Here is a 27671-nt window from a genome sequence, read left to right on the forward strand (position 1 = left end):
AGCATAAGAAATTCTCTCCATGAATAGTAAGTCCCAGGAATATGAGGTCCCTTCCAGCTTTTTTCCAGCTGGGCTGCTGAAGGGAAGAGGGTGATTCGAGGACTAGGCCTAGATTTTAACCATTAAAAAAAAAAAATGTGAGCCAAACTAGTGGAAACACATGAACTATGAACCAATAGCTGAGGAGCCCCCAACTGGATCAGGCCCTCTGGATAAGTGAGACAGTTGATTAACTTGAACTGTTTGGGAGGCATCCAGGCAGTGGGATCGGGTCCTGTCCTCAGTGCATGAGCTGGCTGTGTGGAACCTGGGGCTTATGCAGGCACACTTTGCTCAGCCTAGGTGAAGGGAGGAGGGGACTGGACCTGCCTCAACTGAATCTACCAGGCTGAGCTGAATCCCCAGGGAAGTCCTTACCCTGGAGGAGATGGGAATGGGGGGTGGGCTGGGGTCGGGGGTGGGGTGCGGGAGGAGGGAGGACAGGGGAATCCGTGGCTGATATGTAAAATTAAATCAAATTATAAAATTAAAAAAAAATGTGGTAACATCGGGGAAATGAGGCACGAGAGAGGCGACATTTCTGCAAAATGCTTCCAAGGACCCTTGATTTTGCAGGTTGTTGAGACTCTGTGGTCTTAGCAAAGGGCATCTTGCAAAGGTGGCACTCCGATTCCAGGCGTGTTTGTTCCGCCGAAGCTTCTAGACCGGCCTCTTCCTTCTTTCCACTAGCTGCCGCACCTGCCCTCCCCAAAAGAAGCTGAAGCAGGCTGGGACCGTTCCAGAAGGAAATCGAGATGGCGGTGTCCCGCCAGTGAAAGGTCTGAGAAGACCGTCCCCAGGCCCCGAGCTCCCCGAGGCCACTAGAAGATGATGTCGCCAGGGATCAGTGTCGCCTGGACCTCCCGAGACGGTCGTTTCGAACCCACTCACCAGCCCGCCGGCACGCCACAGCTGGAGCGCAAACACCGCCATCCTCGTCCTAGGCTGGGCCGCCCGCTAAACCTCGGTGCCAGGCACCCTGGGTGGGGCGAGCTCGGCCCCGCCCACTCTGCTCGTCCGCCCCTCGCACACCCCCCTAGAGTCCCCGCCCACTCCCGCCTACGGAACCCCAGGAGAGACACACGCTCTCTCCACTGGCTCCCTACAGCTCGCTCACGCGAGACTTGGGCAAGGCGGGGGGCGGGAAGGGAGAGGAGACACAACAAACATGGCGGTCGCAGCTGCGACGCTGGCGAACGCTGAGGCGGTGGCGGCGGCGGCGGCGAACAAGGTTGTGGGGATTCCTCGGTGCAGTAGTCAGGAGGTGAGTAACGGGATGGCAGCCTGTACGGCGGCGCCACGGTTAAGCTGGGCACGTTGACGGAATGGCGGACGGTAAAGTGCCGGGTTCTCATCGCGGGCCGGCTAACACCACTGTAGCCTTTGGCCACTGCGGAGGGGTCGTGCGCCCCCCGTGGGCTAGCAGCGTGGTGAGCCGGGACCTTCTTGGGTCGAGCCTGGAGGTGCCTGGGTCCGCCGCCTCCGGGAGGGAGCAGCTCGCAAGCCGGCGCCGTCGGGCGGGGGCTCGGAGGCTCAGGGTGGGGAGCTGCCTTCTGCTTTGACAGGTGGCGATCGAGGGTGGGGGGTGCTCCCCCTGTGTGGGTTGTTCTCGGGGTGCTAGGGTCAGGAGTCGACCCCAGCAATCCCAGGTACTGGGAATCCCGCAGAGGGTGTTACTACGACGCCAGTCCCGGGCTGTTGGGAAGGAGTTTCTAACCCCTCGAGTTTTCGCGTAGGAACCTTCCAGGACTGGTTTCTACTGCCTGTACCTTCCAGTGTTGGAGATAGAGGAGGTTGGGAAAGGTGTTACAGCCAAGAGCTCTTCTGGTTCATTCAGGGCTCGTGGGTGCTCAACTCCTCTGCCGGGCATCAAAGTGCTCTGTGTCTAACTGGATCCAAAGTGTAGTCGGTTGTATCTGCCAGTAATCACGTGGCCCACTTTTAATGACCCCTTTATGTGCTGGTCCGAACTGGACAGAGGCTTGACAAGTGAGAGAGGACATGGTGACTTCTTATATTGTGAGATCCAGGGAAATTTACATTTAGAAGACACAGAATGAAAACCAGGGCTTAAAATATCTGGACTACTTTCAGATTTTGTCTTGAGTTTATGTTGTCTTCGGCACAGCTGAGGATGAATGTTTTCTTGGAAGTTCCTTGTAGTGAGTTGAGATATTTGATTTTCTTTTTTTGTAATGGTCTGGTGTTTCCCAGGAAACCATAACTGTTGAAGGTGGGCATCAGATATGCCCTTGTTGAGCTCTGGTGGTTGTTACAAGTACTTCCCTAGTATAGGGCTAATGTACTTTTTTATGTAACTATACTTACTCAGCAATACTAAGCCTAACATCTCTGGTTATATACTGTGAATAACTGAAATTACTATATTAAATTACATTTACTTTTTTTTTAATATTTTTGTTAAAAGTAAAATCACCAGTGGCAAAATGATAGTAACAAAAGTGACTGTGTTTTAATTGTGGGCCACCATGCTTTGCTATTGCTTTTTTTTTTGGTCAGTCTTTTTTTTTTTTTTCAGTTAGTGATAATGGTACACAAGTTGTCTTATTAGTTTATTAAACCTGTAGTTGCTAGTAAAGTTTTGACTTGTGTGCCTTCTTTCTTCTTCTTCTTCTTTTTTTTTTTTCTTTTTTGAGACAAGGTTTCTCTTGTGTAGCTTTGGAGTCTTTCCTGGAACTCACTCTAGTCCAGGCTGGCCTCGAACTCACAGAGATCCATCTGCCTCCCAGGTGCTGGGACCACCACTGCCTTGGCCTACTTGCATGCCTTCTTTACAGAGTTTTTGTGGCTTTTGAAGTTTAGTTGAAATTTCCTCTATGACCTTTTGGAGTCCCTTGGTGTGTGTGTCTCTAGAGTAAATTCCAATTATTCGACATTTTGTCAATGTTGTAGTGGAAAGAAAAGGTGGTACTAATTCGGGGTGGAAAGGTTAGATTGTATAACACTTCTTTCTGATTTCTTCTGATGTGGTTTCATTCTGTTGTTTTTTTTTTTTTTAATATTCTATTTTCTGATTTCTCAGAAGAGCCTTATCACAGTGTTCATGCATTCAGTCTTAAGCAGTTAGGAACTCAGGAATTGTGTTCTAATAGTTTTTGAAGGTCCATGTTACTCTGTATGAACCAAGTCTCGTTTGTCAGCGTTCTTTGCTAATGTATCTTTGAGAGTAAGTCTTTCAGTGACCATAATCAGTAGGTTATGGAAGTAAACATGGCTATGGAACTATAAACAACTTTTATAAGCCTGCCTAACCTCTGGGTTAAATTATCAAATAAAAAATTAGGGCTAAGGATTCTTCCTTACGGTTAGTAACCCTTCAGTTTAAACATTTCTTTTTTAAAAATGCTAGATAAGTGTACCATTCTCTAATCAAGCTCTTTCAGTTCTCCCTTACTCAGTAGGGAGGGCATATTAAAGAGATTCTTGGTTTAAATTTATTTATTTTTATTTTATTTCATGCATATGGGTGTTTTGTCTACATATATGTCTGTGTATCATGTGTATGCATGATGCCCATAAAGGCCTGAAGAGGGCATCAGATCCCCTGGAATTCAAGTTAGAGATGATTATAGGCCTCCATGTGGGTGCTGGGAATTGAACTCAGGTCCTTTGCAGGAGCAGCCAGTGCTCTTATCTGATTCATCTCTCTAGCCCCTTTGATTTTTTCTGAAAGTTTTTATATATTTTATTACTGAACAAACCAGTTGGCTCATGTGGAACAGATAAAAGCAAATCAAACTCCAGTTTAAACATGACCAAATCTCCAGAGGTTAAAAGATGTTCAGGCCCATGTGGTAGAATTGGTAGATGACTGTGATTCAGCATAAACCCTTGGTCATGACATTGTGTGCAAATCCTTGTAGACCCAGCCTCGTGCTCCTCCAGTGTTGGCATTGGACCTGGTTTTGTTACCAGTTCTCATCCAAATCCATTGGGGGACTAGAACAATTTTACTTTTGTTTCATGGCCAGGAATTGCTTGATTCTGAAAGTCTTGTGAGAAAACATAGTGAGAAACCAGTCAGGCCTAAGGCTCATGATGGATGGCAGAGAAAAGAAGGCCCTTTGATTTTTATATTACCTGTTTCATAGTTCCCAATTCAAATCTTAACACCTCTTTTAAATAAGTAGCTTCTGATTAAAAGGTGTTTGATTGTATATATGTGTACATACACATATATGTGATTTATGGAATATTAATTCTTAGATTTTTTTCCCCTCTATTAGCTTGAGCAATCTCTGTCTTATAAGGTTTGGAAGTTGTTCTCTTCTTTAGCTGATGAAGTAGACATACATCTTAGTTCATGCTAGTATAACAAATTGCAGGGACTTTGTCTTAAAACCCGATGACTAGCTGGGTGTGGTGGTGCACATTTTTAATCTCAGCATTAGGGAGGCAGAGGCAGGTGGATCTCTGAGTTCGAGGCCAGCGTGGGGTACACAGTGAGTTCCTGGACAGCCAGGGTTGTGTTGGAAAGACCCTGTCTCAAACAAACAGATTAACAAACCATCACGACTAAAAGTAATTCAGGGTTTATTTTATCCCGTACTTCCATGTAACAGTCCATAACAAAGGAATATTGGGGCAGAAACTCAAGCAGGGTACGAATTGTGGTGCAGAAGCCATGGCTGCTTTTTCTTTATGCTTACTGGCTTGCTTTTCTTGGCTTGTTCAGCCTGCTGGGTTTTTTGGTTTTTGGGTTTTTTTCGAGACAGGGTTTCTCTGTGTAGCTTTGCGCCTTTCCTGGATCTTGCTCTGTAGACCAGGCTGGCCTCGAACTCACAGAGATCTGCCTGCCTCTGCCTCCTGAGTGCTGGGATTAAAGGTTTCACACACACACACACACACACACACACACACACACACGCGCGCGCGCGCGCGCGCGCGCGCCAAGGGATGGCACCTCCCACAGTGAACTGGGCCCCGTCACATCGATCATTAATCAAGTCAATAGCCCACAGGTTTGCCTACAGGCAATTTTATGGAAGCATTTTCTCAAATACGATTCCTCTTCTTCTAGGCGTTGTGGTGGTTCAAGTCTTTTTAATTTCAGCACTCAGGAAAGACAGAGGCAAGGAGGATCTCTACAAGTTGAAGGCCAGCCTAGTCTACATAGTGAGTTCCAGGCCAGCCAAAGCTACCCTAATGAGACCCTGTTTGGAATTAAAAAAAAAAAAGTCTCTTCTTGGATATGCCCGGATTTGTATCAAGTTGACAAAAACCACCCAGCACAGGCTAGGTGGTTTGAACAAGCATTCATTAAGGTTGGGGGCTGGTAACTTTGAGTTTGAGGTGCTAGCAGGTACAGGATCTGGTTTCTGGTTATATACTCATAGTGCAGAAAACAGAGAGGAAATGAACTATTATTCTTATAATCCTATTCTGACGACCCTGCCCTCACAGTAAATGTCATATTAGAAGTTAGGATTTCAACACAGAAGTTTTCATTTGGAGCAATATTAGTTAGAAAAGAGTAGATCTGGCCTGGAATATAGCATCAGAATCTATAATAATATTAAGGAATGCTTAGATATGTTTTCTGATGACATTTTACATTGAAAATTTGAGCAATTTCTTGATAAAGAAGTCCAAGGTATTGAGTTCACAGCTGGTTAGAAAGATCATACTGTTCCAATTCCTAACCTATATACAATTAGTTGTTCCTCTGTATTCCTGGGGGATTAGTGTAGGACCCCTTGTCGATACTAAAATCTGAAGATGTTCAATCTCTTACATAAAATGCAATAGGATTTGCATGTGACCTATTACACATCCTTCCATACACATTGTTTTTTCTTTTTGATGTGGGATTTTTATGTGTTTCTCAGACTAGTCTTGAACTCCTTGAATTCTCTTGCCTTGGCCACCGAGTGCTGGAATTAAAGGCACACACTAGCATTCTCTTTAAGTATTCTCCAGATTGTCTATACTATATACAGCATAAGTCATTCTGATTCTGTATTGTTTAGGGGATACCAAGGAAAATGAGTCTAAATTGTTCAAGATGCATTTTTTAAAAATTTTAAATGTTTTCCATTCACAGTTGGTTGAGTACATGTATATATCATTTATATTGTGTTTGTAGAGGTTTTAAAATTTGTCAGTACTGAACAGCATCCTTAGGTATCAGGTTATATATAGGGAGTTCTTGTTTTTGACAGGTTGGTTTGGATAGCAAACCCATATTTTATTTTTATAGCAGGGAGTTTTGTTTTTTAGCTTCAGAATTATTGTTTTCCCAGATATTGTGCTTAGAGGTATTGACTTGAGATGGAAGAAGCTAGGGTTTAGGCCAAAGACTCCACTTAGATTTAGGCACCTATCATTTACATGAGTATGTTTCATTGCCCACTGCTCTGTAAATAGCTTGCTTGTTGTTCCTATTGCCCACAGATATATGTGATGTGGATGATACAGGTCTGATGGATACAGAGATGCTCAGGGATCTTAGTTTTTTACTTTTGTTTTGGTTTCAGTTTTTGGAAGCAGGGTTTTTCAGTATTGCCTTTGCTGCCCTGGAACCAGCTCTGTAGACCAAGCTGGCCTTGAACTCAAGAGAAACGCCTGCCTCTGTCTCCTGAGTGCTGAAATTAAAGGTGTGTGCCACACCACCCAGCTGACACTTAGTTTTAAATCTCGGATGGTTGTGTAAATTAAACCATATGAGAATGTTTGAAACTCTAATTCAGAAGCTGGGCTTCATGTTTGGAACATTTTCAGTTATTTCACTGGCATTTTTTTTTTCTTTAACCCATCATGCATAATTGATAGCAGCATACAATTGTGGCAGAGAACACAGTGAAATTTGTAATGTGACAATGTGAATAACTAAGACTGTCAAAATATGTCAGCCATGCGCTATAATTGGGCTCATTTCTGCCCTTAAACTAAAGTAGGATGTGTAAAAATACCGTTTTCTTCTGCTTGCTCTGGCAAGTCTTGTGTTTTTGTTGCGTTGTCACACTTTGTACCGCAGCATTGCTAAGCTTTCTAATCAAGATTTGGTAAAATTTGTCTTGCTTATTGAAGCCCATTAAAGTACATTCATTTTGGGGGAAAATGTATCACTTTGCAAATGAATTGATTGGCAAGAAGAAATTCTGAATTGCAATGTAAAAATTGGGATTTTTTTCTTATAGCTTTTTTGTGTGTATGTGTTTACGTATGTGGGTGTATGCATGTATTATGTGCAGATGCACATGTACATGTATGTGGAGACTACAATTTGACATCCGGTGTCTTCCTCAATCTCTCTCAACCTCCCTAATGCTGAGGGTTACAGGTGCCTTCTGACATGCCTGTCCTTTTCTGTGGGTGCTAGGGATTTAAGCAGGTCCTAATGCTTGCATGCCACATTACTGACTGGCCCATCTCTTCAGCCCTATTTATAACTTTTATAATCAGAACACAGACAATTGTAAGAGGCCCATAGCCCTTATAATTACAAAGAAAGAAAGAAAAAAAGAAAGAAAGAAAGAAAGAAAGAAAGAAAGAGAAGGAAGGAAGGAAGGAAGGAAGGAAGGAAGGAAGGAAGGAAGAAAGAAAGAAAGAAAGAAAGAAAGAAAGAAAGAAAGAAAGAAAGAAAGAAAGAAAGAAAGAAAGAAAGAAACTGTCCTGGACACGAGCCATTTAAAATTAGTATATCTTTAATTGTACAAGAGGTCTTAATTATGACATTTCTGTACATGCATGTGATATGCTTTGATCATTTTTCTCCCTTCTATTACCTTTTTTTGTCTGCTTTGCCTCTCTTTTCTACCTCTGTGTTCCTAATGGTCCCCCTTTATTGTCATGTCTTGTTTTATTTTTTTAATTAAAAAAATCAATTTTTAGGGGTTTTGGTTTGGGTTTTTGTTTTTTAATTTTTTGAGATCCTCAAACTCTAATGAGTTATGTATTATGTAGTGGAGGCTGGCCTTGCAATGTTTTTCCTGCTTCCACCTCCTGAGTGCTGAATTACAGGTAAGCAAGGCCTGGATCTTATTAATGAACTACAACAATGGCCAACATGGTGTGATATCCCTATAGATGCAATAGCGGCGGCACTCATTTCTTGGCAGTACCCAACAGCTGTCTAATTGGACTTCAGGTCCACTCAACCGGAAGGAAATCGTGTCTGATACTGGAAACCTGGGGCCAGTGAGGCCATGGACCTTAGAAGAAAGCCTACTACCACCACTTTAGTAAACCAGCATAATTTCCCAACAGCATTCTAAATACTTGTCCTTATATCCACATATAAATGCAGCTTTCACCCCTCATCAATTTCTCTTTGCAACTGATGGAGACCATTACAGAAAGTGGTCCACAAGTGGTCAAAATGTAGAAAACAAGCGATCATGGGGTGCCCAGCCCTAGTGGATACATCTGTAACACAATTCCTGCACCCAAAACTCAGGGAACATTATAGAAGAGGGGCAGAAAGAGCATAAGAGCCAGCGGACCAGGAAAGGTACTGTGAAATTGTGTCTCCTAGAAATGAAAGGGAAGCTACACCCATGATATTGTCAACAACATGGCTGTCTAAACAAGACCTGAACAATGATAACGTGGAAGGGGGAATTATCATGGGACCCATCCCTAGACAAAGAACTGCAGACAACTAAGGACTGCTGAGAAAGGGAGAATTAGTCTTCCTTAGGGATGAGCCCCTAATTGGTTATCCAATACCAAGTTGTGAGCCCTGAAATTATATACATAAAGCAACACTAAACAGACTTGGGGAAATGAAAGGAGTTGGAGAGAAAAGAGGGAATGGGGGAAATGATGTAGTTATATTTTAATTAGAAAAAAGTAAAATAAAATAGACTTTTGTTCATAAAGACTGGTGGCATGCAGAGGGCATGCACAGATCAAAGCCAGATGGGGTATCAGTGCTGAGAGAGGAAGTGGACACAAGACCTCATTACTAACCCAGAAGCTGTCTCCAATTGATAACTACTCACAAAAGAAAATTGTTTTATCCAACAGTCTCACTGGCTGTACAAGCCACTCTCGAAGACAGACCCCATGCCCAGAAGTAGATGGCCGATACAAAATGAACTCAGAGGCATTTTTGGAGGTTCCTTGCCTCAATGTTTTGTCTGGGCAATGTTGTTATTTTATTAATTTATTTTTTCCTTATATGTCTTTTGCATATATATTATGGTTTCTGGTGTTGTCTTTATGGGATTTCTGTATGTGTGAACATGTATGTCTCTGCACTATATATGTGTTTCTTGTGCTTTTTCTTTGGCTCTTCTATTTTTATTTTATCTTACTCTACTATTTTTTTGGATGCTTGTTTGTATTCTTGGGGGAGAGAGAGGTGGGGGAGAGGGAGAGAGAGAAAGGGTGTGATTTGGGAGAGTGTGAAATTGAGTTGGGAGAGGGGAAACTGAAACAATATATTGTATAAAAATTCTATTTTCAATTAAAAATATCTTAAAATGCTCAGCACAAGACTTGGAGACAAAGACTAACACATACATTTCTTGTATTCAAACATCCCAATGATTACATTTTGTAAATTAATCATTAATTTAAAATGTAGGTGAAAATCTTATCCAAATGAACTCTGGTTTTGGCCCAGTCTCATTTTCTTTTGATTATTATTTAATGTTGGTACTAGTGTGATTTACATTAGTTGTACTGTCTCTTGCTTTCAGAAAAAAATCTTGAAGCCAAGCCATGGTGGCACATGCCTTTAATCCCAGCACTCGGGAGACAGAGGCAGGTGGATCTCTGTGAGTTCAAGGCTAGCCTGGTCTACAAAGTGAGGTCCTGACAGCCAGTGTTGTTACACAGAGAAACCCTGTCTTGAAAAACCAAATACATACACACACACACACACACACACACACACACACACGTATATAAATTCTTATTTAGAAAAGACATACAATCTGTGGGGAAACAAACATTACTCAAAAGAATATGAGTAGCCACTCATACAACTTCATTAATCATTAATGACTATAAGTCAAAACTGGTGTAGTAGTCCCACATACCTTCCAGAGTGGCCACAGTGAAAAAACCAAGTGTTAGTGAGCGTGTAAATCAACTACTCTTATCCATTGCTGATAGAAGAATAAATAAATCAGTATGACTAAAAAATTATTTGACATGTTTAAAGCTGAATCTGCATACACTTTCATTTCAATTCCTGTATAGCCAACCCAAATGTGTAGACAGGTTTCTCAGGAAATTTTTTTAACTCAAATTATTTAATGAGTAATTTTTCATCTCTAATGGTTAGCAGTATGTATGCAAAGATCACTCAGTTCCCTGTTGCTTAGTTTTTTCTTGAAATCTAACATGTATATAGAAAAGCTTATAAATCTTAAAGCTTAGCCTATTGGATTGTCAGAGTGCATAGGTCATGAACTCAGCATTGATATGAAGAAGTGGAAGGCAACAGCAACCCAGAAACTCCTTTTATGCCCCGCTTCAGTACTAAATTCTGTCTGCCCTAGCAAGCAAGGGTTACATTCTCCTTATTTCTGGCACTGGCCCTTAGTTTTCTCTGATCTTCTATAGGTCATATATTAATAACCTTTGTCTGGCTTCTGGTGCTCAACAGTGTGATGGTGAGATGCATCTGTGTTGCTGCATGCAGCTGAAGTTTGCTTATTTTCACTGCTATAGGCTATTGTGTGATCATGTTACAACCAATTTTCATGTGGTACTATTGGGGGGGGGTTCATTTGGGTAATTGTCAGTATTTGGCTGTTATAAGTAAAGTTCTTTTTCTGTCTTGGTAATTTGTTTCCATTTTCTTTTACTCAGTTTAATTATTAAATATGTTTCTCACTGTTTTGTATGTCTTCAATTTTCTAGATAGATTATAGAGTATTTAAAGACAGCTTTTATCTTTTGTTGCTTTGTGTAGCAATGTCTTATACAAAACAGTTTTTGTCTATATTTTTTATTTTGTACTGTATTCTTAAATAGTGTAAATCTAAGGGTTCTTAAGTTTAGGTTCTCTATTTAAATAGGGTTCTCTATTTCCTTGTTCCCTAGATATAACAAATTTTCAACTTAAAAGAAAGAAAAAGCACCAAGATGGGTGAAAAGAAACCAGAGCCTTTGGACTTTGTGAAAGATTTCCAGGAATACCTGACCCAGCAGACGCATCATGTGAATATGATTTCGGGATCGGTCAGTGGGGACAAAGAAGCAGAGCCTCTTCAGGGAGGTAGACTTATTTTACTACTACCGAAAAGTTCGCCTTTGTAAATGTGTTCTTGTTCATGCAAAGCTCTCCATTCATGTGCACCACTATCCACTAGCGTGGAGCAATCTCTTTTTCTAGAAAGACACGGGCATTTTCTCACTTCTTAAACATGCAGAGTTTTGCTGTGGGACAATGATTTAATGTAGTCTAGAGAACTATTATAGTCTTGTTGAAAGGTTAGGGCTTCTAAATCCCTTGTCTGTCCTTCATGTTCTGTTAGCTGACAGTTGATTCAAAGAACCCAGAGAATTTGTTCACAGAATTTGCCCATCAAGCAACATACGTCAGACCTGAGCCCCAACTAGCCCCAACAACTTTCTCTGTAAGTGAAAGAAGGCTGTCTACATTTACCTGTTTAAGAAGAGAAACTAAAGTAGATGAAGCAAAGATTTGGTGAGCCTGCTAGAGGTAAAGTTTCTCTAGTTTGTGGATCACATACACTGTTCTTAACCTACTTCAGGGTCAGCAGAGTACCACCCATGGACCTCCTATAACTGCTTTCCATGGCTTTGTATCATTAGAAATGATTGGGAAAAAATACAAAAAGAATAACACATGAAAATTATATGACATTTTATTTCATTGTTCACAATCAAGTTTTCTTGGAACACATACATGCTCACTTCTTTACACATTTCTACCTTGTTTGTGCTGCTGGGGATCAACATCTGCTGCATACATTAGGCAGGTGCTATACAGTGAGGTACAGTCATCCCCAACTTGCTTATTTTCTATAGCGGCTTTTACGGGACAGCAGCAGGGTTGGGGTGTTGTGACAAAGCCCATCTGGCTTTAAGTGTTTGCTATCCCAGCCCTGGAGAAAACATTTGCTGGCCTCTGACCTAGATCTTGTAAGCCATGAAGACTCAGGGACTGGCAGCAGTGATCAGGTGTCACCTCCAGAAATTTTGTTAGAAACGTAAGCACCAGGTCCTACCCTGGGTCTAGTGATTCAAGTTTATTTTATTAAGATCTCCCAAGGACATTATGCAGACATCAAAATGTGAGCATCAGGGTCTTAAGAAAACTTTGGGAGAATGGGAGACCACAAGCCTGAACTCTTCAGTTGATTCCTTTTGGACTAATTTCCTGGACTTGAAAGGCAGAAGAAAAGGAATAGTATTTGAACTGAGCATGTGAGGACTATGCCTCTTGGCGTTGAGCTAAAGTCCTGTTCCCACGAAGAAGAAGGAATACAAATTTTGCTTCTTAATACTAATGTGATCAGATTCCAGGAGTGGGATTCAAGAAGCCAGGGTATAGTATACCCCAACATGTGTGGTTCCTAATTATAAGTACATGCTTCTTCCACTTTTCTATACAAAGTTTGTCTGTTCATATGCATGCAAACCCCGAAACATTTCAGTTCTGAAATTCTTATAGTCCTTACATTCAGAGCTGTCAGATACCTTGTTTTCCTTGATGTGCTTAATTAGAATTTTTTTTTTTTTTTTTTTTTCGAGACAGGGTTTCCCTGTGCAGCTTTGCGCCTTTCCTGGGTCTCGCTCTGTAGACCAGGCTGGCCTCGAACTCACAAAGATCCGCCTGGCTCTGCCTCCCAAGTGCTGGGATTAAAGGCCTGCGCCACCACCGCCCGGCGAATTTTAAGATCTTAAATGTAACTCAAAATCTTGAACACAAATGACTCTAACAGGGTATACAATAATTATTTTTAGACAAAAAGAAATTTAGTAATTTAGAGCTGTAACAACTGCTAATTAAAATTGTTACCATGGCCAGTATCAGACACCTGTGTGTGACTGTGACCTTAAGGAATCTCTTCGTTCCTCTGTTTTATCTGCTTTCTACAAATGCATGTTAAGAGTTGGTAAAATTTATATGTAAGTAATTTGAGGTCCTCTTTAAAGGTTCTTAGAATATAGTTTGTATTTTTGTAGAAAGTTTGTCCCAGTTCAAGAAGTCTGAATTGTTTTATGAATTAAACTCTTGGGAAGTAAGCTATCAGTTTGTGGAAGACCTTCAACCCCTTGAGTAAAATGCTGAACTGAGTTGATTCTGAGGTGCCTGATTTCTTTGCTTGTGTTTATAGCTGGAACAGATGGTGATCAGAATGGACTCGATCACCCATCTGTTGAAGTTTCCCTGGATGAAAACTCAGGAATGTTAGTAGACGGGTTTGAAAGGACCTTTGATGGGAAGCTCAAGTGTCGCTACTGCAACTATGCCAGCAAAGGGACGGCCCGGCTCATTGAGCACATCAGGATCCACACAGGTAATGGAGAAACAGCTGGAGAGGGGCTGTGTCCTGCAAGTCCACGTAGTGCTGATTGTTCAAAACAAGTTTGATGAAGGTTTGTTGGATACTAACTCCATTTTTTACAAAACTGGCTTAAAGGCATACAAATACTGGAAACAGGCTCATTGGAGAGCTTGATCCTCCATTTTCCTGCTTGATCTACACAATCTTGCATTGCCTTCCTATTCTAGGGTGGGAGAGGTTATTACTAGGGTTAATGTTTTGTCTTTTTCTTCTCAAGAATGTTTAAATTCTAGAAAAGAGAAAGGCTTCTGTACAGTTGCAGAGTATACTTGCTAAGCCCATGTCTCTCTAGCCACTCTTTGGAGAAATCTTCCTAACTATGCCTTACCCTCACCCAAGCCCAGGTATTTTTCCTGTGTGCTCCCTAGCAGTCTGTGCTCGTTTATTACATGGTGGCCTGGAAAGCTTCCTGAGGACATCCAAAGGCTGTCTTTGTACCCCCAGAGCTAGCAGGGAATTTGGAATGTGGTAGCTGCTCTGTCCTTGTCAACTGACTCTCAGTTTCACATTCTAAATGATAGTTTTACATATTTGGAGAGTTTGGGCTTTAAATAAAATTGGTCCTTGTCTTATTTATATAGAGAGTTTCTACTGCTGTGATGAAACACCATGACCAAAAAGCAAGTTGAGGAAATTTGGCTTATACTTCAGAATTGTTCATCATTGAAGGAAGTCAGGACAGAAACTCAAACGGGTCAGGGTCCTGGAGGCAGGAGCTGATGCAGAGGCCATGGAGGGGTGCTGCTTACTGGTTTGCTTCCCCTGGCTTACTCAGCCTGCTTTCTTATAGAAACAAAGGACCACCAGCCCAGGGATGGCACCACCCACCATGGGCTGGGCCCCTCAACATTGATCACTAATTGAGAAAATATCTTCCTGCTGGATGCCATGGAGGCGTTTCCTCAGCTGAGGCTCCTTCCTCTCTAGTGACTCTAGCTTGTGTCAAGTTGACACACAAACACATCACTATTAAGTCACAACCCTTTCTTTCTTATTCATCCCCAAGATCCCACATTAAAATCATAAATAACTTTAAAAGTTCCACAGTCTTTATAAACTCAAACACATTACATTTCCAGCCTCTTTAAAATATCCAATCTCTTTTAAAAGTTCAAGTCTTTCACCTGTGGGCTCCTTTAAAAATCAAAAGTAAATTAGATACCTTCTTCAAGAGGGAAGAACCAGGGCACTGTCACAATCTGAACGAAGCAAAACCAAACTCCAACAGTATAAATAACTCAATGTCCATTTATCTGGGATTCACTAATGCTCTTCTGGACACCTGCAAGGGCTTAGGTCACTTCTCTGGCTCTGCCCTTTGCAGCACATATGGCCTGTCTTCTAGGCTTTAGCTGGCTCCACTCCACTGCTGCTGCTGTTCTTGGTGGTCATGCTATGGTACTGGCATCTCCAAAATGCTGGGGTTCCTTGCTGCAACTGGGCTGCACTTTCACCAATAGACTCTCTCTCATAGGCTCTCCTCAGGGTGCCAAGCCTCAACTCCTTTTTATGACCCCTTCAGTCCTGGGCCTTCAACTGCCATGAGGCCTCACCAATGACCTCTCCTGGCCTCTCATATTGCCAAAGCCTCAGCTGCTCTCTATGACTCCTTCATGCCTTCAAAACTAGTACCACCTGGGTGACTCATAGACATTACCAAGTCCAGCTGCCACCACGAGGTACAACTTTAGCTGCCTCTGAAACACTGCTTCTCTGTGCTCTCAGGAAACACTTCCAGATTTCACCTCAGTGATGCTGGTCTCCTCTTAATCACCACTAATTTCTTAGCTCTGTCCCAATTGTCCCAATAATGTAAAGGTTTCACGTCAGTAATTCTGGTATCTTGTTAATCACAGCTGATTCTTTAGCCCCAGCTAAACAGAACCACAGAATCTTAAAATAGCAAACAGCCCTGGTAGAGTCTTTAATCTTCCCTCTGAAATTTCACAAGCCAGGTCTCAATCTTCTGCACTCCTCTCAACATTTTTTTTCTCATGTGGGAGGTTTATTGGGGGGGGGCGGAGAGAGTGAGAGCAGAAGGAGAGAGAGAGAGGGTGGGTGAGAAGGGCTGCCTTTTAAAATGGGGATATAGCACATGTGCATAGGGAGAGTGCTCTACTTAATGGCTGCAGCAGCTACAGTGGCACATCTGGGCTGTTGCTGATGACATGTCCTATTGGGTCCCTGAGAGCAGGCTAGTGTAAATGCCTGAATGCTAACAATCCTCTCTTTTGTTTAGTTTAAAAAGGTGAGGAAATAGGAAGGGGTAGCTGGTGAAGTGGGAATGGAGGGCACCGTGTTCTCTAGACTGCTTCCTGAAGTCTGGGGGCATTGGCATCTTGAGGGGACCTGAGAAGGAAGGGATGCTGACCAAGTCCTGGTATAGCTGGCTGTTTCACTGCTGTCCAGGCTCAGTGGATGCAGATTTTGAGAGGACCTGACAAGATATTGTCAGAGCAGAAGATACAGTTAAGTTTAGGGAGGAAATTTTTTCTTAGGTCCCAGTAATTAAGGGAGTGGAGTCTCAAGACCAGGGGAAGGTAAGGGAGATCCCACCCTCAGGAACAGGCAGTAGGTGGATAAACTTAGGCTGTTGATTGACAGTACTTATCTGGAGTCCATTTGATGACCTGTCTGAGGTGGATTCAAGTTGACTCCCTGTAGCTTACAAGAATTTTTTGAGTTTACAAAAAGAGGTAAGTTTTAGACACATCAGCATTCCCACTGTTTGTAATCTGTACTGAAATCCACACTGTAGAAAAGGCAGTAGACTCGTGCCTTTGAGTCATGGGGACCCCCAAATGATTCTGGTTCAAAGCATTAACACTCTTTCCTCTATCCATGTATATAGATGTATATAGATAAGACAGATGTGTTTAGCACAGTGAGAAGCACTTTTAAATCTATACTTAGAAAACAACCAAAGAGAATTTAAAATCTTGAGCTTGTGTCTGATAATAGTAGTGGTACTCTGCCAGAGCTAGATTAATAGCTTATCAGAATTTCCTTGATTAATGTTAAGACTATTAACTTTGGAGTCTTAATATAACAGTATAGCAAAACATTTCTTTTTTGTTTTGTTTTTTCGAGACAGGGTTTCTCTGTGTAGCTTTGCGCCTTGCCTGGAACTCACTTGGTAGCCTAGGCTGGCCTTGAATTCACAGAGATCTGCCTGGCTCTGCCTCCCAAGTGCTGGGATTAAAGGAGTGTGCCACCACCGCCCGGCACATTTCATTTTTTATACACCTTAAATCACTTTCTTTTTATCACCACTTAAGCTTTTTCATTCTCAGACATTTATAGCTTGCATTTACACACCTTAAAACACCTTCTTAGACCCTAAAATATTTCTTAGATTCTCAACTTAAGCTTTCATATCTTCACAGAAACACTACACCTTAAAACACCTCCTTTCTATCTAATTCACCAGGAGATACAGGTGGTTGATTATTGAGAGCAGCTATTATAAAGCAAGTTCCTTTCAATAAAGGAATGGCAAAAAGTTACACTGAAATCTGTTGTGTGAGTTTGTCTCTTTTCTGGTATCAAGGTCAACTGTGTCTAGACCTAGTAACAGCTCTAGGAGAGAGAGGCCTGTGGCCCGAGTTTTACACACACAGAACTGAGAAGGCAGCTGCAGCCTTGGCTGCTGCTGTTAAACTGACAAAGCTACTTGCCTGTTGTCAAACACCATCAGAGTTCTGAGAAGGATAACTTTTACCTGAGTAAGCAGAATTGTAAACCAATAGACCAAATCTATTAGAAATGACAGAGACTTACTGGCTACCTACACATCTACCCCAGGTTCCTCCATGGTCGTTGGGGCAGAGGTCTCAGGGTAGAATCAGTCTTCGGCTACCAGATCCAGAAGATCTGACAGACTTTCCTGTGGAGTAGAAACTTTGGGAGGACCAGCCTACCTTGTCTAGGCAAAGTGGGGCAGTTGATCCCCCAATGTCCTGATTGTCCGCAGTCTTTACAGGGTCTTGGCAACAGTTGAGGTGAAAGGCAGTTTTTATTTATTTTTATTTATTTATTTATTTATTTTGCCTAGTGGCCAGGCATTTGCCACATTTAAAGCAAGCTCCAGGTGAAGGTTCTTCTGTGCCCATCCATCTTCTTTGGAGGAGATAGGGGTGCTGCCAGGAGCTGGCATGTCTCTCTATCATGAAAAACTTTTTTATTAAACATTTTTAAATGCTGTATTCTCAGACATCATCTAAAGCATTTGAGGACTGTCTATCTAATAGGCACATCTGACAAACTTTGTTTCTAGTTATGTTAAGCTTAACTTTGAAAACACAGGAGACTAAGTAAGACTTATTCCTGTAATTATATTAGGATTTAGCATGACTATAATTAAAGAATTTGGTCATTTATAAGATGACTATTAACTTATGTTCCTTAACAGTCTACAATTCATTAGCAGCTTTCATAAGACTAGGACTTTACATTCCATTCCTGTTAATTAAGGTGGCTGACCATTAACTTGCATTTCTTAATTATCCTTAACAGTTTACAATATGTTAGTAGCTTTTATATGAATAGGATTTTACATTCCATTTTCCATCCCTGTTAGATTTAGCCTTAAAATAACTAATTTTGAATTGGGGCTCTTTTACTATCAAAATAAAACTTTTTAATCATAGATAGTGGGTTCAGTAAAGAAACCAAAATAGCCATTCCATGGAGTGAAAATGGAACAAGTTTGTTCCAAACTGCTAAGGCTGTCTCCTGAGAAAGCAAGGAAAATTGACAGGGGATAGATCCCCAGGGCCAAAATGGGAACAGGAGATAAGGGGGCCTGTGAGCAGGGACTGAGGGAGCCCAGAGGCCAGCATTGTCCTTGACATGCCATTGGGGCCCCTGCCTAAATGCCCAGCCCTAGGAAAAGGACCCTCTAGGGGGACCAGAAACTCCATTGTAGAACATATCTTACTTATCAAATATGTGTTGCTGCTTATCTAAATTTTCTAGAAGCTTGGTGTTGAACACTTGGCAAAGATATGAGTACTTAGGTGCAAATCTCTAAGTCAGCTTTTGTTAATCTGAATAGATTTTTTTAACCTTAAAATTTTAACACTATAGAATATATTTTAAACCAGAGTTGAATCACATATACAGTATGTTGTAACAAATAACTTTATATTTCTATCATCATTCAAAAGTCCATACCAATATTTGAGACTTGTTGCTTCCTTAGTCTAAAAGGGGACACAATGAACAGAGAGCTCATTAGGACTAAGAAGTGTCACATGATATGTACTGTTTAACTGTAGTAAAGATGGGTGCCAGCCACATGGCTGCTTATATCATGTCACCAGCCAAGATGGAGGAGAGCCACATGGTTACTGTTTAAAACATGTTTTCCTCAACAGTAGTTACATGCACATATATGCAGAGTTGAATCCAAGTTACATACATATACATGTAGAGTTAAATCCAGCTTACATTCACACATAGATAGAGTTAAATCCAAGTCATATATTTGTACACACACACACACACATACATCTTAAACAGGAGTTGAATCGCATATATATACACCCATGTATAGAATTTTAATTATAAGCCTTTTGTTGTAAGTTTAAAGCCAAATTTTGTTACAAATTATATATTTTAAACCATACCCAATGAGTAATTTACAAATCCTGAGATAGAGTTTACAGCATAATCTTAAAATATTATTTTATTGTGTGTGTGAGAGCAGAGTGAAAAGAAATCAGAGATCAAAGATTTTTAGGAGTGGGGAAGTAGAGCCTTAGAGGTTAGGGACTTTGGAAGTGTAAGAGCAAGTTTAAGTGTAAGATTTGGGGGATCATTTGTGGCAGTAGCAATTAACAATTCCCGAGAATTTGGAAATCAAGTTCACCAATTTTGGCCATTGATTCATGCTGAGGCCAAGATGTTGTAATAAAGTCTGAGTCCGCGGAGGAAGAGAGAGGGCCGCAAAGTGGAACACTGAGAGACTGTTCCAAAGGGAGGCTGAGAGTGGAAGTGAGCTGCAGGACTGTGGGAGGAAACAGAGATAGCGTAGTGGATATCTGCAGTCTGGCTGCAAGGTGAGAACAGGAAGGAGCAGAAGAGAAGGGAGGTGTTCACGTAGGTCAGCAGGCTGCAAGAGCCAGAGCCACATGGAGAATACGGCAGGCTGGTGCTTAAACTGTGGGTCTCTCAGGCTGCTGGGAGAGGAGTGAGCAGGAGAGAAGTCCACATGGTTACAGTAGGCTGCAGAAGCCCGACAAGCATACATGTCCACATAGGAAGAATCAGACTAACATTTGGAAACATGTTCAGTCATAGACAAATGTAGTACAGTAAGTACATACCTTACTGAAGGTTAGATCAGCAGATACTGCAGGGAAGAACCGGTGTGTGTGCTGAGCAAGATGAAGCCGGCCTCTCTGACTCCTGTGTTGCAGCAAACATAGACAGGACATTTATGAAGTTTAGAGAGGGAGCGCAGACAGAAACAAGCAGGTCTTGGAGCAAAGACAAAAAAAGAAAGTGGAAAATTCTTTCTTGGTTCCCTGGCAGCTTGGTCCAAGGTATACTGAGGCCAGATTTGATTTGAAAGGAGTGGTCCGTGGGTCTCCAAAAGACATCCCAATTGGTGCGAGGAGGTGTGTATGACACAGTTCCCAAAGGTGAGGCAGAGAGAAGTTCAAAACCTGAGAGCCAGAGGTGTCCCCAGCACTCAGAGGAGGACCAAACAGAGCAGGGACAGGCTATTCAGTATGGTGTCGCACAAGAATGGGGCTAAGAGCTCTGAGCCTGAGAGACACAGTCACCTAGTACCAGGACTTCGAGAAAAGCCAGAATGGGAGGAGAGGACTGAAGCCTCACATCCAGGGGCATGGTCAGAGACCCCGCCAGAGACTCATTGCCACTATTGAGTGGAAGGCAAAGCTGTGGGTGAATGAGAAAGCAGGTCTGTTGTAGGTGGAAGAGAGTGGATCTATTGCAGATTGATAGGGTCCCAGCATGGCCATATTAAATGCCAGGAGAGCCTGTTGTCTCGGCACCAATGAAAGGATAAATAAAAAGAAAGCGAGGCGATAGTGGTACCTTTCGGCAGGCCCTGCCAAGGTATGCCACTGAGCAAACACACCACTCCCAACAGAGTTAGTGCAAGAGGTTTATTGGGGGAGGGGGAGAGCGTCAGTGTGAAAGGCCAAGTCGGAGTGGGGGCTTGACAGAGGCAAACAGACAAGAGGAAGAGAAGCAAGAGAGAAGAGACAGGAGAGGAAAGGAGAGACGAGGAGGAGAAAGAGGCAAAAGAAATGGGAGACAAGAGGTAAGAAGAGAGTAAGCTGTGCCTGGTGGCTTTTAAAGGGTGTGCATGTCGCATAGTGACAGTGGAAAGGTACCTGGTGACAGGTGGTGACGGAACTGCTTTGGCGACAGAGGCGGGCTGCTGCTGATTCTGCTGCAGGGGCAGGAACTAACATTCCTCCCTTTTGTTTATTCTGAGAAGGTGAGGAAGTAGGCTTGGGTGATACATTGGAATTCTTTAATGAAAGAAGCAGAGTGTAAGACCCCAGTTTGTTTGTTTTTCTGTTTGAGAGAGTTCATTTAATGAAAAGGGGACATGTATCTTGACCAGGCCATCCACCCTGGCAACCTCCCACAAAGGGAGAACTGTGGCCAGGTTAGGCTGGCTAGAGAGAGGTAAAGGGGGGTCCCACAGCAGAGTAGGAGTGAGTAACAGGGGGACTGAAGGCTGCTGGTGGAGTGAAAGTGGGTGCCAGAGTGGGATGGTTAGAGTGAATCATTGCTGGAGAGGAGGAAGAGGAGACTGAAAGAGCTGGCAGAGGAGGAGGTGTGCGCTGAGGTTGGTAAGGTGGAGGCTCGTTGGCAGGGTCAAGAGTAGTAGAGGGTTCCTCTAGTTCAGGCCTCAGAGCTAGCAGTAGTTGAGTGGGGGAAGAGGAAGAACAGAGGGAGGGCTTGGCATGAAGATGAGAGAAAGCTTGGACACGGTACCCCCTGCCATCTACCTGTATACTGGCAGAAGTTGCAAAGTCTAGGATGCTGGTAGGTGGCCATCTGAATTGATTATCTGAGGAATATCGGGGCCAGATTTGACTGAAAGGCGGATAAGTTTAAAAGCCTTTAAGTCAGGTGCTAGATGTCTGAGGTTTTCCAAAAGGTATCCAGGGGGAGCTTGGAGGTATGGTGGAGGATGAAGTTCCCATGAGTGAGGAAGAGGAAGAAGATCCAAAGCCTGAATGTCCTGGCATCCCAGGGATCCAGGGAGGATTGGATTGAGTGGGCACGAGCTGTCCAGTGAGTCATCATGCACTGAGCAGGGGCCAAGGGCTAAGAGTCTGTGAGACTCTTGAGACTGTGGCTGGGGCTCCACCTCCAAGAATATCAGAGAGGTGCTAGACACTCAACAGTGTCTTCCCCAGATCCAGGGAAGTGTTTATGCTGACCAGGAGAAGGGGGACTTACCAGTTGTTGCTGGTGCTGGGTGAAGTGCTCAGTGATGGGTTAGTTGGAAAGTGTAGGTAGACTGGTATGCCTCAGACTGCCAGTGGGCAGGAGGAGCCATCAGGAGGACCTGCCAGAGTCACAGCACCAATGGAATAGTTTAATGGCAGAAGGCGACATTGGAGCCATGGGGCACCACAAAGTCACAGCATGCAACAGAGCTCATGAGGGAGGTTTATTGGGGGGAGGTGCAGAGGCGGCCTCTGAGTGAGAGCAGAAGGGAAGAGAGAGCTGCTCCCAACATTCTTATCTTCCAAGCTCCTACAAACCATCCCAGTGAGGTTTCAGCACTCAATGGCTTTTCTAGCCCTAAGTTCCAAAGTCCTTCCATAATTCTTTCCCAAACATGCTCAAGTTTGTCACAGCACTACCCCACTATGCTGGTATGAATTTGTCTTAGGGTTTCTATCGCTGCAATGAAACACCCTGACCAAAAAGCAAGTTGGGGAGGAAAGGGTTTATTTGGCTTACCCTTCAGCATTGCTGTTCATCACTGAAGGAAGTCAGGACAGGAACTCAAGCAGGGCGGGATCCCGGAGGCAGGAGCTGATGCAGAGGCCATGGAGGGGTGTTGCTTATTGGCTCGCTTCCCCTGGTTTGCTCAACCTGCTTTCTTACAGAACCCAGGACCACCAACCCAGGGATGGCACCACCAACCCCATGGGCTGGGCCTTCCCCCATTGACCACTAATTGAGAAAATGCCTTACAGCTGGATCTTATAGAGGCATTTCCTCAACTGAGGCTCCTTCCACTCTGATGACTCTAGCTTGTGTCAAGTTGACAGATAAAACCAGCCAGTATAACACTTCTGTCTTAGGGTTTCAGTTGATGTGAAGAGACATCATGACCACGGAAAAACTCTTACAAGGAAAACATTTTATTGAGGTGTCTCACTTACAGTTCAGAGGTTCAGTCTATTATCATGGCAGGGAGCATGGCGGCATGCAGTGCTGGCTACATCTTGATCGGAAGGCAGCAGGAAGTGGGCTTGACACTGGGTGGTATCGAGCATATATGAGACCTCAGAGCCCATCCCACAATGACATACTTCCTCCAACAAGGCCACACCCACTCCAACAAAGCCACACCTCCTGATAGTGCCCCTCCCTATAAGATTGTGGAGGCCAGTTACGTTCAAGCTACCACAGTCCTTCTGAACTAGAAGACTAGGAAAGTGGAGTAGGAGTCCTGGCAATTTTAAAGGTATGTCCCATAAGTCATGTAAGTTAACATAAAGACTTCTTTTAAAGGAGGCGGGGTGCTGGTTTTTTTCTCCTTGAGGAAAAAAAGTATGCATAGATCTGTGAACATAAACTTTGAAATACTGTTGATAAAATCTTTATTATGTGGGGAATATTTCTTTTTTTCCAAGTGCCAGCTGAAACTAATGGTTTTCATACTAAATAGAATCTATGTTGTCACAAGTTGTTGCTAATGAATTCTTAAGCCTTATTTCAGTTCTTAGGTTTCTTTATAGATTTTACTAACCTATTATACAATTATGAATTTCTGAAAAGCATTTTATTTTTGTATCAATTCTCACATCCAGTGGACAAACATAAAATGTCTTATAAATGAGCTACTCTTGCAGTTTCTCCCATTTCTCTCTTGAACAGGTGAGAAACCTCACAGGTGTCATTTATGTCCATTTGCATCTGCTTATGAGCGCCATCTGGAAGCCCACATGCGTTCTCATACTGGGGAAAAACCATACAAATGTGAATTGTGTTCCTTCCGCTGCAGTGACCGAAGTAACCTGTCCCACCATCGAAGGCGCAAACATAAAATGGTACCAATTAAAGGTACCAGGTCTTCCTTAAGCAGTAAGAAAATGTGGGGGGTTTTACAGAAGAAGACAAGCAATCTGGGATATAGCAGAAGAGCACTAATCAACTTAAGTCCACCTTCCATGGTGGTCCAGAAACCAGACTACCTTAATGATTTTACCCACGAAATCCCAAATATTCAGACTGACTCCTATGAAACTTTGGCGAAAACTACACCAACTGGTGGCCTGCCAAGGGACCCCCAGGAACTCATGGTTGACAACCCTTTGAATCAGCTCTCTACTTTAGCAGGACAGTTGTCCAGCTTGCCACCGGAAAACCAAAACCCTGCCTCCCCTGATGTAGTTCCCTGCCCTGATGAAAAGCCTTTCATGATTCAGCAGCCCTCTGCCCAAGCAGTAGTCTCTGCTGTGTCAGCAAGTATTCCTCAGAGCTCCTCCCCCACAAGCCCAGAACCTCGGCCATCGCATAGTCAGAGGAACTACAGTCCAGTGGCAGGGCCGAGCAGTGAACCAAGTGCCCACACCAGTACCCCCAGCATAGGAAACAGCCAGCCAAGCACTCCAGCTCCAACCCTGCCGGTCCAGGATCCTCAGCTTCTACACCACTGCCAGCACTGTGATATGTACTTTGCAGACAATATCCTTTACACTATTCACATGGGATGCCATGGGTATGAAAATCCTTTTCAGTGTAATATATGTGGATGCAAATGTAAAAACAAGTATGATTTTGCCTGTCATTTTGCAAGAGGGCAACATAACCAGCACTGAACACAATCAACATTGTTCTCACTTGGTTTGGCCTTTGGGGGGTTTTGTAGTTTGGTCTTTAGTTTTGATCATCCCTAATACAGTATCTGTTAATTTAAAATTTATACATTCTATTCATAAAATAGTAATTTGATAGTGAAAAGGGGTTTCGTTAACTTTTCATAAAAGTCTGGTCAGGGTTATTTATGCATTAGATAGTTAGATGCATTGATATCTTTTTCATTTAGACATGTAAGAGTTGAAGTACAGTTGGAATCTTACCAGGTGTTCAGTTTCCTACATTTGTCCATAGGACTCCCAGGGTTATCTGTACTCTTGATAAATATATATATACACAGCTAAATAGTCTTTCTGCCATATTTCAAAATGGCACAATAAACTTCTCGTAAAACCTTTTACAACATTTCAGTGTTTATAGAGAAACTGCCTTTAGATTTGCGCTTAATTAAAATGCTATTTTCATTCACTTAAGTTGAATTTGTTTCATTTCAACCACAAACAGTACAGTTATTTCAGTGTAATAAATCTTTCTCTTCAAGGGGAAGTATAAAACAATTCTTTTCAAATTTAAATTATAAAAATGCAAGTCCTGGAAGTTGAAATTTAGGGCTAAGTTGAAAATTGTGTTTGATATTGGAGATATCTGTTCATTTAATGTCTAGTTTAAACATGTTAATTTTTCATTGTTTTTTATATATATTTCTAACTATTGTTCTAAAGCCACAGGTAAATATATCAGAGTGCTAGATGCCTTTTCAATCTGAATCTTCCACTGAAATTCTGCACTCAGCTATTATTGGTGTCAGGTAAGACTGACACCCACACTGATAATCTTATTCTTCCTAGTCTTTGATGACCAAAGAGGAAGTGGGGTTCATCTGTCTTATTAAAATGCTTCAAAACTATCTCCAAAGTTTCTTTTCTGCCTTCTGCCCATAATTTCCAAGAAAGGTGGGTATAGAAACCCAGAACAATGTGATAGGGAAGAAATGGCTATGAAAATGAGAACATGCCCAAACAGATCCTACTTTCAAGTCTCTGCGGAGTAGGCCATGTAAGGTTACAGTGGGACTGTCACCACAGTGGGAAAGGATAAAAAATTAACACAAAGCACATTTAAATGTGACATTTAATTTGTTGATAATTAGAGGTTCGTTTGACATAGGAAGCTGTTGTTTTTGTATTGTGTAATGAGCTTACTCTGAGGAAGACCTGGCAGAACAATAAAACACTGTCACTTCCTCTTGGTTTCTGTGCACTTTGCAAGATTTTCATTTTTAATTTGGTTAATATTTAAAAAATATTCCTAATTGGCTTCTTAAAGAAATATCCTGTCAAGAATTTATTAACCAAAAATGCCTCTTAGAGTAATAAGAGGGAAATAGATGGTGTCTACCCATTAAGCCCCAAGTGCCCTGTTACTGGATCTGTGCCCTCCCTCCCAGCACTCAAAAGCCATTCAGAGGGTGCCTGTGCTCGCTTTCCCAGTGCTGGCTCATCCTGACTGCACTGTTAAAGCATAGCACCACAGACACTTTCTCTTGTGACCCTAACTTTCTAGAAAGTGAGTTTGGTCTGTTGCTTAAATCACTCACTGGTTAGATTAGTTTTAGTGCAACACTTTCTAAATACATAACTTGACTGTAGTGATTATCAGCTGCCAGGAGACAGGTTGTTGTTTGGAAACTTCGCTATTTTTAAAGTTTGATCCAACTAAAAGCAATACCCCCAAGTAGACAATGAAAGCTTCCCTGAGAGATGAAGAAGCCCAGTGTGGTGCTGTGTACCTGTAGTCCCAGCTGCTTGGGAAGCCGCGGCAGGAAGATGGCTAGAGCACAGAGTTCCCTGCCAGGCTGGGCATCCCTGCAGTCTCAGAAGCCAAATGCTCACCTTAAAGCCAGCTTTATCATCTTTACACTCTGGGCCAAACAGTGACATATGCATCCTGTTTTCCTAACAACTAAAGATGAATGTGTTGAAAGTACATTTCACTTTAAACATGGAAAAGACTTTTCATAATTACAAGCTAGAAGGAAAAAAATCCTAATTTTCTAATACCATAAAGAGCACAGTTGGTCTTCCAAAGGTGTTGATGTGTAAAGCTACAAATAAATGCACTAAAATTTTGAAGCAAATCTACCTTAGAAACTTTTTTGAAATTGTACTTTTAAAGATTTAGGATTTTGCTTAAATATTCTGAGTTAAATTCTGTATTAGGAAAGATGTTAGATTCTTTCCTTAAATATTAAATATGTTCCTCATTTTATTTTTAACCAAATGTTTTATAGAAATGAGTTGAGAAAAGTTTAACATGCACTATTTATAGTACTTTGCCATTAACAGGCAATGTTCTGAAACTAAATTTATTTTTGTTCAGTGAACATAAGTTTAGATTTTTAAAGTTGGTAACTTATCTCCACTAATATTTTTTTAAGAAACTGTGAAGAGATTAACGGAATAATTTTATTTCAGATTTTACTAATGTAATGTGTAGCTACAACTTCTTGACATTCAAGTGAGGACTAGACTTTTATTTTGAAAATTTTCCACTGGGTAGTTCTAGTGCTGTTTCATTTTAGAAATGTGTTTGCCATTCATCTGCACAATTATTTGACAAAGGGAATATTACTTAAAAAGAGAAACAAAAAATAAACAGAAGTAACTCTTGTAAGTTCTGCAAAAATACTTATCAAATGAAGAATTATTAGAAAAAATTAAATTCCCTGCTAAAGATGTTTCCATTAGTCTTAGGGGGTAGGCATATGCTTTCTAGAACTTGTTTTTGTTGATGCCTGGATGTATGGGACATGTTGTCTACATGAGGTGTAAATCTTGCATTATAGTTGTAAGGTACATTATATTATTTAGGGATCAAGAAAGCAGTTTCATGCTGAAGTAACTATATCTAGTATGTAGTTCCTATTGTGAATAATGCTTTGCTTTTGTAACATATGAATAAAAGAATAACACTTTCTAATGACTTTGATTTTTTTAAAACTAGAATCAAATTGATTTTTTTTAGTAATTTGTGATACATAAAATATTAATAAAGGATTTTATG

The 27671-nt window shown here is 41.9% G+C and overlaps 2 protein-coding genes across 4 annotated transcripts in view; one reads left to right on the plus strand and one right to left on the minus strand.

Annotated features, from left to right (window-relative positions):
- Acadsb (acyl-CoA dehydrogenase short/branched chain) overlaps nt 1-1034 on the minus strand; it is a 41383-nt gene extending 40349 nt beyond the window's left edge. For both annotated transcript variants that reach the window (XM_028868408.2, XM_028868400.2), the window contains exon 1: nt 931-1034. In XM_028868408.2, the coding sequence (XP_028724241.1) occupies nt 931-972 (42 nt within the window). In that variant the 5' untranslated portion in view covers nt 973-1034. The remainder of the gene's footprint in view (nt 1-930) is intronic.
- A 130-nt stretch (nt 1035-1164) lies between these two features.
- On the plus strand, nt 1165-27584 carry Ikzf5 (IKAROS family zinc finger 5). Of its 2 annotated transcripts, XM_028868422.2 has the most exons (4): nt 1165-1303; nt 11062-11236; nt 13326-13508; nt 23667-27584. In XM_028868422.2, exons 2-4 carry the CDS (start codon nt 11104-11106, stop codon nt 24608-24610), a joined length of 1260 nt encoding a protein of 419 aa, XP_028724255.1. In that variant the 5' UTR covers nt 1165-1303; nt 11062-11103; the 3' UTR covers nt 24611-27584. The 2 variants fall into 2 exon arrangements, with proteins under 2 accessions (XP_028724255.1, XP_037065708.1); XM_037209813.1 differs by lacking the exons at nt 1165-1303; nt 11062-11236 and adding an exon at nt 11244-11683.
- Nucleotides 27585-27671: the final 87 nt, after the last annotated feature.

The sequence above is a fragment of the Peromyscus leucopus genome, chromosome 1 (genome assembly GCF_004664715.2).
Source record: "Peromyscus leucopus breed LL Stock chromosome 1, UCI_PerLeu_2.1, whole genome shotgun sequence".
NCBI lineage: Eukaryota > Metazoa > Chordata > Mammalia > Rodentia > Cricetidae > Peromyscus > Peromyscus leucopus.